Below are 14,081 nucleotides of genomic sequence, written 5' to 3' on the forward strand. Positions count from 1 at the left end.
CAAAGTGCAGAGAGTTGGTGCAGTGGTCTGAAGAAGGGACACGTGCAGGGTCCCTGGGCCAGTGCGGAGGGCTCAGAGTGATACAGAGCAGGATGGGCAGGGGCAGGGAGGCTTTTCCAGAAAACCCCGCAGGGAGCATGGCAGAACTCAGCGTGACGGGAGCCCAGCTCTGCACCTCCCCTGGACAGAGGCAGGCTTCCTCAGCTATTTGGAGTTTTGATTTTTCTGGTTGCTTTCCCATAAAAATATGCCCCAGCAGAAAGTGCCTCTCACATCTCCTCCACGATCACAGCCTCCCCAGACAATCTCACCTCAGCTCTGTGGACTGTCTGCCCCTCTGTCAGGGCTGGCTCTTCATGTGGCCATTCCCTCCTCCCAACCCCGCTCTCTGCCAGCTGTGCCCTCAGCCCCCAGGCCAGTGGAGAGCCCTGCTCTGGGCTCCTCCACACGAGTTTTAGGCAGAATCCCTAGATAACATCCTCCACATAAAGGAGCCCAGCTGTCCAAGGGTGTCCTGCTTAGGCCGCTGAGATCATATTCTGAAATTAACGTCACAGTGGTTTTCTTAAAAGCCTCTCTTCAGAATGAACAAAACAAAACAAATAAACAACAGCAGCAGAAAACCCCCGAAGCATCCCTCTCTCCTCTAAAAGACAGATCACCTATCAGGGCATGTTTCTTGTGAAGGCGGGTGGGAACGCAACCAGAAAAAATGCAAGTGGCAGGACCCCTGGGGAAGTGGTCACCGCCACGTCCCCGGGGGAAGCAGGGAGCAGCTGCTACTCCAGGGCAATGGTAGACCATTTTTTTTCCCTTTTAGACTAGCCCGACCAGATTTTCTGAACTCAATGGAAGGCTGCTTCCGGGAGGCAAAAGGATAAATGTGTCTGCAGGCCCAGATCATTATATTTTAAATTAACTTGTGCTCTGTGTGTGTGTGTGTGTGTGTGTGTGTGTATGTGTGTATGTCGGGGGCTGGGTTAGTGCTTACAGGACTGTGTGTCTCGGGGCAGGTCACTCTGAATGCTGTGATCAGACTGCTTTGAATCTGAAAACAAAGCCCCCTACTCCTCCCAAAAAGACACAAGGTAATGACCTGGAGTTAGCCTCTTCCTTTGTGGTTCATTTGGGTACACTGCACATAATAAGGTGACTTTTTCGTTGGGCAGAAACATCACCTGGACACGCTAGGTGCTGTTGGGAAGCAAACCAATATTAAGCTTCCATGGCCATGGAGGGAAGGCAGTGGTGCCTTCCCCATCTCGCCCAGGCCACCTCCGGGCCAGGCTGGTTTTATTTCCCAGTGCACAGGCCTGAGGGCACCTTGATCAATAATGACGATTCCCATGCATCATGAGGGACGCTTTCCTCCTAACACTCCAGCTTTGTGTGATGCCTCAGTGTGGTCTGTGTGTTGGGTCCAGAGTTACAGGGGAGCTACAGAAAGCTGGGGTAAGGGTTGGGACAGGGGTTCGGCAGGGTCTGGCAGCTGCAGAATGCTGGGTTTGAGGAGGTGAAACCTAGTGGCAGCAGTCAAGGTTGGTGCCCCTGGCTGGGCCTTGTTACTTTTTCCTTTTTCACCAGTGGCTTGCCCGTGGTACACGGTGGCCGACTGCAGAGGCCTCTCATTTCAATGAGGCTTTCTTCCACAGCTTTTGCAAACTTGGTTGAAGAGGTCTCTTTGCAGCCATGGAAGCTGGAGATGCAGAAAAGGATGCTCTCTGGCTGGGGGTTGTAGCAGGCGCCATAGCCATTGGGTACCACAGGACCATAGCAGCAAAACATCTCCATGGTGGTGGGCACCTGGAGGAGAGGACAGGTCAGAAGCTGCTTGTTCTGAAAGTCTGCTACAAAGCATGGCGTTCCAACAACCCAGGGGCCTCGATGGGATATTTGCTTCTCTTTGACTATTTTCCACCTGGGTGTTTGACTGAATTAACCACATCAACTGATTGCTTCATCATGGATGGCCACAGCCAGAGTCGTCAAAACAAACCCATCTAACTGCATGAAATCAGAAGAAGAAGGGCCATAAGGCCCTCCCTGGTGTGAAATCTGCTCTACTTGTGAAGTCAGAAGCTCCCAGAGTGACCCGGTGCTGGGTCTCAGCCGAGCCTCTCCTTCACCTGGGGGCTGTTTGAATCACCGAGGCAATCAGAGCAATTTACTAAATGGTACCCTGCTGGCACCCAACAGTTAGATGGCTTCCCAGAGGGAGTAATTTATGAACTGCAGGAAATCTGGCTCGTCTTCTCTGTCGATTTTTCCCACATCCTTAATTACTGTCAGTATTGCCTGGCTGGTCTGATTTTCTCCCCACAGCCTGGCCACGCACAATTACCCAGCACTGGGCGTTTCAAAGATTGCCATCAACTGGAGTTTTAGTTATGTACCTGATATGTTTTGAATTCAGAGGGCAGAGATTTTTGTAATTTGGATCACAAACCAAGAAAGTGTTTCTGAAGGCATTCAAGCCATAAATGTTCATTCCAGTTGGAAAAAAGAGTCACCACACCCTAAATTAATTTTATTAGCTGGCTTTAGAGGGAAAATAGAGCACATTCTTGAGCAGGTGCAGGGTGGGGTTTGCTTTAAACCCACAGGCTCTGTGTGCTCGGGCCTTCAGAAATGACACTGGCCATTTTAATGGGGCAGAACAAACCATTAGTCTTGCTAATAGAGTCACCTCATTGTCAGATAAATTTGCCGTGTAACAGCCGAAGGCCATAAAGCTGTTCCGAAGCACTTTTTGCCCATGGATGGTTTCCTGAAGAATTTATGTGTTCTGCCCTCGTTTATTCACGTCTGCAAGCTCACTGCCATAATGCCAGAATGAAATTACTGAGTGGGCTTTTATCCTCAAACACAACTTTATCAGCCCTTTTTATTGCCCACGTCCAGCTTTTCGCAGATGAGGTGGAGTTTTAGTAAATTGACATTCGCGGGGGGCGGGGGTGGGGGGAATAGGTAATTTCTCCCCTAAATGGCTGCCTTTCTCTAATGGATTGCATTCTGTTTCTGTGTCAGTGGTCCTCCAACAGAACAAGCCTGTAGCACTGGTTAGGAGATGCTGGGCCAGCAGTGGCCCCTTAGAATGATGGCTGTGACCTGATTAGAGGACCCTGTCTGTGCCAGGCGCTGGGCTGGGCTTTCCACTGATATTGTCGCATCTGCTTGAGCCAGGACTTTGCTGTGGGCCTGTCGGGCTTCAGAGCCTGTGGTCACCATGGTGGAACACCACGTCTCAGGCAACATTGGAAGGAGTAAGCCTAATGGTTAGGGCACCGGAATGGGTGTTCTCCCATCCTGCCCACCTCTGCTAAGGCGGCATTCATGATTATGCCCATTTAGAAGGTGGGGAGACCTGCACTCTGAGCGTTCAGGTCCTTCTGCTGAAGGCCACGCAGCTCACTGGAAGCAGAGCCAGGGCTTGCCTGACTCTAAAGCAGTGGGCTGTAGACACCGAGCTCTTTAGAGAGCCCACTGCTTCCACTAAGTGGCTTCTTGGGTGACGGCCGTGCTAGGGCTGTACCTGGCTGGTGGAGAGGACAAACCGGTTGCTCATCAGGTATGTTTCATCCGTGAACATCTCGGGCAGTTCCTTGCACACTTCCCGAGCCAGCTCCCGCAGCCCCAGCAGGTGGTTGTCAATGGCCATCCCTGTTATGGCCTGGGTAGTTGGGGACAAAGAACAGGACATGAGACATGGGCTTCCCCTCCTCCCCTCCTCTCTAGTCCGAAGTGCTAATGGGGACTAACTGCTCTCGCCTACCCAGTACTTGCTGCAGACCATGTGTGTGGGTGACCGCCCAGGACCGACCACTGTACTACACGGCCTCTGCTCCTTGGGCCCTTGTGCATTTCTACGTACACAGGATGAGCCAGAGCAGGTTGGGTTCTAACACAAGGATGCCTGAGTTAAAAGTCAGTGAGTCTGAGTCCTCCCAACAGCATGGTCCCTGCTGACGTTCACTGTGTGTAACTACTCCGTGCTCTAAGTGGAAAGAGTGGGGCCGGCTGGGCCATCCCCAGTACCTTCTCAGGTAGGGCAGGAATCTGGGCAGGAGCACGGGTGCTGGGCCCCATCCAAGCATGGGGAGGGGTGCCCCGGGCTGTCACTGACTCTCACCACAGACTCTCACCACAACCAACACTTCATACTCCAGCAGGAGCCCAAGGAATGAGGGGTAGAGAGCACTGAGGTCTGTTCCTGAGTCTTGGCTGCTGTTTCGTAGGCTCAGAATCAATTTAACTAAACTGGATTCGTAATCTACGAATAATTTTGAGACAGGAACTAGACAGCTTAGCAGAGGCTCAGCTCACATTTTCAAGGGTTTTTGGATGAAGAAAGGGTTTTTCTTTTTGTCACAGGTATTTGAACTCTTATCAAAGGATAAGAGAGGGACTTTCCTGGCGGTCCAGTGGTTAAGACTTTGCCTTCCAATGCAGGGGGTGCGGGTTCAATCCCTGGTCGGGGAGCTAAGATCGCACATGCCTCGTGGACAAAAAACCAAAACATAAAACAGAAGCAATATTGTAACTAATTCAATAAAGACTAAAAATGGTCCATATCAAAAAAATCTTTTAAAAAAAGGGGGGGTAAGAGAATAGCAGTGGAAGCAGCGGTAAGAGAATTTCTATGTAGGAGGAGCCCAGGGGTGGTGGTGGTGTGGCTGGAAGTGAGGCAGTGAGGCCAGGGCACTCATTCTTCATATTCCCCACTGGAGGCTGCATGTGTAGCATGCACATGGGTTTTGCTTGGATTACATGCTTATTTGGGGCAATTTGGGGGGCTGATGGAGACATGGGGGCCACATCTGGCCTCTCGTATTAACCTCTGGATCAACATCAGGGTAATTGTGAGTAACTCTTGGGGGTTTCATGGTTACGTAAGATGGCCACTTAGCTGTTAACGCCCCACATAGGAGGAAACCTCCCATCACAATGAACTTTGTTCAGGTTTACAAGTCACGTTTTGGAATTTGACAGCTGTTTTCTTTCAGTTGAGAATGAATGCATAAAGATGACTCAGAGGCCCCAGTCTCTCCAAATGCACCTAATTATGGGCTGAAAAGACATGTTATACAACCACCGCTCACTTTAGACGTGCCCCATTAGGACAGAGGGGAAGAACTGTGAGACAGACCAGCTATGAAGTAGATGCACTTTAAATTTCTCTGGTTGCCTCTGTTTAATGACTGATTTGTGTAGATCTATCAAAGCAGCTACTCTGTGCAGCAGCCAATCCACCCCTGTTTTCACCATCTCTGAAGTCACTGTAGCAACTGGGGTTGATTTAACAGGTTGTTTGGATCACAGCCATGAGTAGTAACGAGTAAAATGACTCAGCATTCAGTCTTTCGTTCATTCAAGGGATCTTAATTGAGTACCTACTATGTGCCTGAGCAGCTGCTAGAGAACAAAGCAGTCACAGACTCAGCCTCACGGAGGCTTAGGTGTGATGGGAGACAGATGTTAACCAACCATACAAATAAGCTTGTGATCAAAAACCGAGTAAATGCTAGGAAGGAAAAGCATAAGGTGCTGTGAGAGTATGTGATAGCGAGTCTGGATCACATTTGCTCCTTTCCCTGGAATTTCCTTTCTCCACTACCACTACCAAATATACTTGCCAGATATATGGAGGTTTCCTGGCTTCCTCCCTCTGTCCCTTACCCTGCACGGCCAACCAGGTACCAGATTTACCCACAAAGCATCTTTATAGCTCTCCTCTTTCCATCCCTTGTCTCTTTTACTTAGTCGTTTTCACCAACTTAAAATAGTCAAAATAACAGAAGCATATGGCAGTGCTTTGGAGGATATTTTTCTAAATTTTTCATAAAAATTTAAATCATTATCAAAGTTGTATATTTATAGTTAAAAAAAAAAAACCCAAGTAAGCCAAAGGCTTATGTCGCTTTGCCAGCACTGAGTCCCACTCCACAGAAGTAATCACTTGGAACCCTTTTAGCGAATGACTTTCTTAGTTCTAAACAACATGCTGAGACTGCCGTTACTGCATTTTTCAGTTTTCTTATTATAGAAGATGAAACTTTGGCTCTTTTATATCCCCATTCCCCAAATACACTTCTACTCTCCTATGCTCCCAAATAGAGTTACATTTGAACTCCTTGTTGCTTGATCAATATTCAGTGTTTACATGGTTATAATTATGCAGGTATTCACAGTTGAGTCCTGTAGTGTAATAGGATTAGATTTCCTTTCTTATTCAGTTTTTTGTTTTCCCTAGAAATGACAATTTGTAAATAATTAAATTATGATTTTCCCACTTGCTTACCTTTCTATGTATCTGTAACTAATTGATTCCTAAACCCTTAGCTGGAAGTGTAAAACTTCCCTTAATACATTAAAATGTATCAGATAATTTATCAATTTAATTTCTCCTTTCACTTCTTGCTTCTCTGTGGACTGATTGTTCTCTGGGTCTGCTGAACAGCTGTCAACTTGGGATCTCCCTTTACTCTCATCCTCTTTCTCTACCTCTTTCTTGTGTTGAATCTTCTGATGTTTGAGCTTATGACTTCCCTTTTTGTGCTTTATTCTCTTACATTAGTGGTCTATATCCTCCAATAGTTTTACAAGAAAGAGAGCTTAATAAGTAAAAATTTTAAGACCTTATCTGTATAAAATGTCTTTATTCTAGCTTCAAATTTGATAGTTTAGCTGGGTATAGAATATGCATTAAAAATCATTTTCCCTCAGAATTTGAAGGCATTGTTTCACTATCTTCCACCTTCCAGTGATGTTAAGCCCAATTACGTTTTTATTCCCGATCTTTGTATTTGATTTTATTTCCCCTCAGACTCTTTTCTTTTTCATACCAAGGAAATTGGACAACACTAAGGTCAAAGGAGGAACTGAGGGGCTAACTGCTTCTCATATAGATCATCAGCGAATCCTCTTCTTTTCAGCTCCACATGCACTCCTACTTCTGGTGGAGCCTCCAACACCTGAGCCGTTCTGAGGTTCTGCAGTGCACTTCACTGGGCTCCTGGGTCTCCCTCACTGTTTGCTTGGGTTTCAGCTTTCTCTGGTCTGCTAAGTCAGATGCCATGTGTTCTACTTTCCAGCTCTGAAACTTTGTTGTCATCTCCTTTCCCTTTCTCTTTGCTCTAGTGTATTTATGGCTTAAAAACACCCCTTTGCTGATGTTTTTGAGGGTTTTAGAGGGAGTGACAGTAAACCCTTGTGTTCAGTTCACCATGTTTGATCAGAAGTTTGTCTTCCTCTTCAACACCCCCTGCCCCTGCTCTACGTCAGTCCTTTTACCAGCTCCCCCTAAACATTATATAGGTCCCTAATTCTGTCTCTTGGCAGACCAGCCCACGCTCCAACCAGTCCTTCTACCTTGTCACCAGGGTAAGCTTTGTGACAGGTAAATCCAGCATCATGAGCTTTCCTGCTTTTCTGTCCTTTGCAAGCTGCACACATGGAACTACTTGCTTTTCCTCCAATATGTCTTATTCTCTCAAGACTCTTTGCCTTTGCACATGCTGTTCCCTTCTGGGGCCATCCTTCCCTTCTATACCCACCTGACAAGCACTTCTTCATGCTTCAAGTCTCATTATTAAGCACCACTTCCTCTGAAAAGTCTTCCTGGCTCTCCCAAGCAGAAGAAGGAGTTTGCTCCTCCATATTCTCTGCTACTTCCTGAAGCACGTAAGGCCTCTTCTCCCAACTACACAGTACGCTCCCCAAGCACAGGGCTTCATTTTTTATTTCCTAGTACCCAGGGCCTTGCCTGGCATAAAGCGGGAAAACAAAGGATACCCACTGAATACATGACAGCGAGCTTGATTTTCCCCAAACAGAACAAACACTTAGCTATTCCGATGAATCAGGGACCTAGCAACTGAATTACAGAAAAGCCTACATTGGCTAGTTCTAAAACCCAGATACATGTTGTGCTTGCTTTCAAGTATATAGAGTGCAATCAGTCAACTCCTTTTCATAGATTATATGATCCTTCAAAGACTGTATCAGAATGATTTGCAATTAATACATTGATCACCAGCCCAAGTAGTAGCTTATTCTGTTTGTATGCAAATGATGGCTTTGCAGTGCTAGAAAATATATTATTTCCCTAAACTAGGGAAACATTTCCCTTACAATTTCGATTTCACCATTAACTTTCAGCAAATATATATTTTTTATTCACAGGCAGTATAAATAAATACATGGAGAATAAGAAGACAAAACTAGTCCTGAGTGGGAATAAATACCGCCTCATCTGAGATTGTGCCAAGTGTGCAAACCACCACACATCTGACTCTCTTGTATAAATTGTAAAGTGCTATACATGTTGGTGCTATTATTACTGTTGTTGTTGTTGTTTCAAAGCCCATTCACTGTATTCTTGTAAAATCCGTGTAAAAACCAGGAGTGGTGTGTTACCCAGGTTCTAAAAATAAGGAAGAGGAGGACCTGAGAGGGAAGGTGCCCTCACCAAGTCGCTGCACAGGTGGTGACCCGGCTGTCACCCAGAGCCCATGCCGAGGCCCCAGGTCTGGGCACAGCCCACAGTCCTGAGCTGAGGCGAGGTCACTCACCATGACTGTGTACTCGGTCTGGGCTCGGATGGCATCCTTCAGGAGCAGTAGCTTCTCTGAATCCTGTAAATGGACCAGAGACACAGCGCATGGGGCTTTAAGAGGCTGCTCAGCGGCAGACAAGCTAAAGGAGCTGGTTGTCTCGGGGCCGAGAGGACAGGCGGTCCACAGCCGCCTCACTGGTCCCCCCTGAGACTCCTCGGGCCAGCAGGACTTACCGGCATGGTGGCCGTGCGGTCAGTGATGGTTTTCACAAAACGCAGCGCCTCCAGAGTGGCTGATCGAATGTTGTCCACCCGTCCCTCGCGGAACCGACGGATGGACGCGCTCTCGTAGGTGGGCACGAGTCTCCTGTGGAGCCTGCACGGGATGCAGGAGGAATGGCAGACGGTGCTGCCTTCTCAGGGAGTCATAAACGCTGAAATAGCCTCGGCTGCCCTTACTTTTACAATCCTGCCTTCGCTCTGCACAGTATTTCATTTTAACGCTAATAGAATTCTGGAGGAGATTCCCCAAAGATGAATGTCGGGGAGCCTCGGATACGAAATGCTGAGCACACTTTCCTGCGTGGGTGATACTGTGTGGATATAAAATAAGGAAGACGTGACTGGTAGTTTTTTAAAAGTCCCAGTCTGGTGGGAAACCTAGAGTTTTCTGTGAGATCCAATGAGTGTTTGATTAATAGCACAGCATGGACTAATTCATCATTCGCACTCTTGAGGGAATCCTGTTTTATTTAAAAACAATTCAAGCATGACCTACGGATCGAGGCAGGGAGGGGGCCTTAGTGGCCGTGGGTGTCAGCCGCTGCAGAGGCTCACCGTCCAGGGGCAGCAGGGCTTCCAAACAGACCCATGGGCACAAGGGCTGTGCCTCTCCTCCCTCACGTCTGTGACCAGAAGAGCAGTGGCTGCTGTCCCCACCAGCCAGAGCAAGTCTTTCCGCCTTGCACACCAGGCTGGCACATGCCCTTCTCACCAGTCAGGAAAGTTGTTGGTGTTGGGGTCAGGGAGGGGAAAGACACAGAACTCAGAGACGGGCAGTGACACCCCGATGTCACACAGCAAGTTGGGGCCCTGTATCTTGGCCTCCTCGGGGCATGTCTCTCCCAGCCTGGGTGAGCTCCAGCAGGAGGGAAGGCCGAGTCTGATTTGGCACAGTGCTTGGCACCATATGGCTTGCCAAGCAAATGGCATTTTCTGTACACTTATGTCTCATTTCTCCAAGACTCTGGCAGGGAGCTCATTTCCTGTATCTCTCTAGCCCCTGGGGGCAAATGCCATGCCGAGCACAAAAGTAGATGCCATCACTGGCTGGTCGCTGATCAACCCCAATTTAGGTAGCTTCCAGGTTTCTGCTGAATCTAGGAGCAGATTTAAAAAATATCTTTTTTGTTATAGCTGAAACTCTGAAGAATGCATTCCATGGGCAGCAGGTCATATTTTGCCTATTCAATGAGCCCGGGAGCCTCTGGCCACATCTATTCCTGGCCATGTCCAGTGACAGCAAAGATCCCTGGAGGCTGGAGTTGGGAGGCTCTATGCAGTGCCCACCAGCCCCTCTGGGCTTTGGATCTGAAGCTCTGAAGTGCTTGCCAGGGGGGTACCAGTGCAGCAGTGTCCCCGATTATGGTACCAGCAGGACACTGACCTCGTGGCCCATTTTAGCCAGATGCCATCTGAGTATCAGAACGGCATTGATTGCAGTTCCAGAGGCCAGGTCCTGCCGGCGAGGTCTCCATGTCCTGGCGATGAGCCCATCCTCGTGTGGGGTGACGTCAGCCTGACAGATGACAGAGTGGCTGCACTCCCTTCCTCATGAGTCACAGCCCCCTGCATGGGACACTGGGCTCTGGGATGCTGCCTGCTCGTTAGTGACACCTCCTTGCCCTGGCTTTCTCCAAGGTCGCTTTATGCCTCCCCTGGTTGCAAACCGAAAGCAGGTTCTGGTGGGGGCATAGTGCTATTTACCGCCCGTGCCAGTTTCTGAGCTGTTGCTTCTGGAACACTGAAACCAACAGGGACCAGCCCTGTCTTGAGGAAGATCTATTTTGCATTTTACTTTTCGCCTCCTATAAAAGACCAGTTAGGCTCCCAACCCTGCCTTCAACCCTTACCTCCCTACACTGCATCCCTTCCCCAACACACAGCTACCACTATAGAGATCTGTCTAAACCACACACCTCACTGTGCCACCCTGGGCTAAAACTCCTGCAGTGTCTTCTCATGTCTGTGACAGTCCCTGATGCCTACTCTGTCCCAGGAGTGCGAGATACCCAGAACATCATGCCTGGGGGAGACAGTCTAGAAAACAAAGTCAGCAGATCAATGAACAAGGGAGTCCACATGAATAATGACTGCCATGAAGGAAAAAGAGCACAATATGCTGTGACAGAGAACTGGGTGGCAAGGGGCCCCGAGGTGGCCTCTGAGGGCTGACACCTGGGCTGAGACCTGAGCGGTGGGAAGGAGCTGGTATGTGAAGAGCAGTGGTGACAGGTGGGTGGGCAGAGGCAGAGCCACAGCAAAGATCTGGAGGCAGAAGAGAGGTTGGGGGCAGGGCCCCAGGGAAGGCTGGTTCACAGGGAGCCTTTCAGGGAGCTGGACTTTGTTCTAAGTGTGAAGGGAAACATGGTAGGTGATAAAGACTGATTTGCATATTTCAAAGTTCATGCTTCATGAAGACAGGATTATAGGGGACAAGAGTGGAAGCAGAGACACCCCCCCCAAGGGCATGCTACAGTTGACCAAGCACTAGATGATGGGGGCTGGGGAGGGGCTGATGGCAGTGGAGGTGAAGGGAAGAGGATGGAGGGTAGACATTTGGAGGAGAATTGACATGGGGATGAGGGGAATGAGAGACAGAGACAAATCAAGCCCCAAATCTTTGACTTGACCCCTTTGCCGGGGCGGGCAGGGTGGGGATGCTAGTTCCGTTTCCTTATCAAGGCCAGGAAACGTGGAGAGTAACAGGTCACAATAATACAGGGACCCAGGTGGGCTGGGTGAGATCAGGAGGAGAAGCAGCCTCTCTACCTGACGTCCTCATCCCCTGCCTGGCCCTTGTGAGTTCTGTGTTCCTTCCCTGTGAGCTCTGTGCCCCTGGGCCATCGCTCGCCAGCTTCTTGACTGCAATATCCTTCTTTTCATTTCTGAGGTTGGACTCACGCTTTGAAACCCAGTTAGGTGACACCTCCTTCCATGCAGCTTGCCCTGATCATACCGCCATCCTCTAGGCCCACAGTAAGTCATCTCTCCCTCCAAGATGCTTCTAGGCTCTAGAGTAGCTTGTCAGTCAGCCCACCTTGGCAGGCTGTGCTTACCTATAGAAGGCCAGCTGGAGGGCCACCTGAATAAAGGCATCGGGGCTGCACTTCTGCTGCTTAATGAATGTTTTCCCATAGTCGTCAAATTTATAAACAATGAAGTCGAGATTCTTTACTATTCTGTGGAAGAAAAAGAAAAGATGCATTCATCACATGCAAAATAGAATGCATTCACCACAGGGTCTAACGAAGTTTCTCCATCCTGGTCTACGTCCCAGCACGCTAGATATCCAGTGCACTGTCAGAGACAGGCCTTGACGTTTGGAAGTGGCAGAAGGCACGCCAAGCAGGGTAACTCTGAGCTAAAGCTGAGGCTTGGCTGGGCAGTGGCCCTGCTCTGGGGGTAGGGGAGGTGGGCCTGGCTGCAGAGAAGGACACGGAAGCACGAGGGACATTTGCATGGGCAGGGAGAACACTGCCTACAAAGTCCTAAGAATTCATTGCCCACAGAAGAAGGCCTGAAAGAGGCCATGCATCTGATCTGTTTGGGAAGGTGTGTCCAGCATCCCTATGGATTCTTTTGACATCCCGGCCATCCTGCCAGACCTGCAAATCCCCTATGTCCAGGGAAAAGCCCGTTTTTCTGATGGCTGCAAGCAGCATCTCCTCGCTGAGACTCATCCCTGTTGTGCTATGGAAGAAAGGTCTGGAGCCTGGCCGCTGGTCACGGTCACCACAGCAAGAGCTGCTCATCTGGGCTTTGCTGGTGACTGAAAACCCATTTTACCCAGAAAATGCTGCTGAGCCTCCCCGGACATGCGTAGGTCTTTGCTGCTCATGAATCGTTGTCAGAGCAGCAGGAAGAGTCCCTGAGTCCACACTGAGACCTTTCAGCGCTGGTCTCCCCCGACGCCCACCCTCACATATTGACCAGTCTCCTCCTTCACAACGAGTCTGGGGTCCGGGCTGACTGCTGCCTGAAGCGACGTCCAGCAAGGTCCTCACCACCCGTCCACCAGCCGCGGGTGTGTGTGTGCGCACGCAGAGCCCTGGGTGGGCAGCCCTGACCCCCCTCCCACACTCCCTCAGGATTTGCTGTTCCCTGCCTGCCTTGCCTTGAATTATTCCTCCAGCCATGTGAGCTCAGCTCTCGGTGGGCCATGCCAGGCTCCGGGGACCCGTCAGGACTCGGAGAGGGCCCAGTGCTCACGGGAACTCACTGCTCAGTCGGGCCTGTTGACCCACCGTCCCCCAACAGGCTGAGCTTACTGTCACCACAGACACCTGGGAACCTCTTGTCCAAGCCCTGGCCATCAGACCCTACCTGCCTTCCATGGCGGCTCAAGAACCCCCTCAGCTCCTCCTGCTTCCCCACCCACATGCCTCTCTTGGCTTTTCTGGTCCTCCAGAAAGGGAAGCTGGGGGTCTCGGGACCGCGTGACACCTGCTTGAATCCCTGAAAGTAAACCGGCTCCTTCCTCGGCCCAGGGCTCACCAGCCCACCAGTTCACTCTCCTAGCAGCCTGTGTGTCCCAAGAACAGCCCTGTAGAGTTGAGATATGAGCACCGCTTTACAGATGAACACCTGAGGCCTCTCCTCCTCCCCGTGGAAAGCCATTCAACCTCCCCAGCAGCTCGCTGTGGACTCATCCTCCCCAGCCCTCGGCCTCTGAGCCTGGCCACGTTCTGTCCTGCTCACCTGTGCTATTCCCACAGTCTCCTCGCTGGCTCCCCGAAACCCCATGCACAAAATCCTCCAGGGGGGGGCTTCCCTGGTGGCGCAGTGGTTGAGAGTCTTCCTGCCAATGCAGGGGACACGGGTTCGAGCCCTGGTCTGGGAAGATCCCACATGCCGCGGAGCGGCTGGGCCCGTGAGCCACGACTATTGAGCATGCGCGTCTGGAGCCTGTGCTCCGAAACAAGAGAAGCCGCGATAGTGAGAGGCCCGCGCACCGCGATGAAGAGTGGCCCCCGCTTGCCGCAACTACAGAAAGCCCTCGCACAGAAACGAAGACCCAGCACAGCCAAAAAAAAAAAAAAAAAAAAATCCTCTAGGGGCTCCTCACTGCTGCAGGACGGCTTCCAGCCCCCATAACATAAGGACATGAAGCTCTTCACAATGTGACCCTGACTTCCCTTTATTGCCCCAACTCTGGACACTCTCTCACTTGCTGGCCTCCAAACCAGCCTGATCTCTTATGAACCTATCTCTCCCCCAGCTGCTGGTACCACGAACTCCTAGTCAT

General features: G+C 50.2%; 1 protein-coding gene across 1 annotated transcript in view; it reads right to left on the reverse strand.

Annotated features, from left to right (window-relative positions):
- Window positions 1–1,533: 1,533 nt before the first annotated feature.
- Window positions 1,534–14,081, reverse strand: part of CHAT (choline O-acetyltransferase) — a 49,786-nt gene continuing 37,238 nt past the window's right edge. Inside the window, exons 11-15 of the mRNA XM_007178717.2 lie at window positions 11,893–12,015; window positions 8,789–8,930; window positions 8,571–8,633; window positions 3,533–3,670; window positions 1,534–1,803 (exon numbers count right to left, since the gene is read on the reverse strand). Coding sequence (XP_007178779.2) covers window positions 1,534–1,803; window positions 3,533–3,670; window positions 8,571–8,633; window positions 8,789–8,930; window positions 11,893–12,015 — 736 coding nt within the window. The remainder of the gene's footprint in view (window positions 1,804–3,532; window positions 3,671–8,570; window positions 8,634–8,788; window positions 8,931–11,892; window positions 12,016–14,081) is intronic.

This window comes from Balaenoptera acutorostrata, chromosome 16 (assembly GCF_949987535.1).
Source record: "Balaenoptera acutorostrata chromosome 16, mBalAcu1.1, whole genome shotgun sequence".
NCBI classification, from domain to species: domain Eukaryota; kingdom Metazoa; phylum Chordata; class Mammalia; order Artiodactyla; family Balaenopteridae; genus Balaenoptera; species Balaenoptera acutorostrata.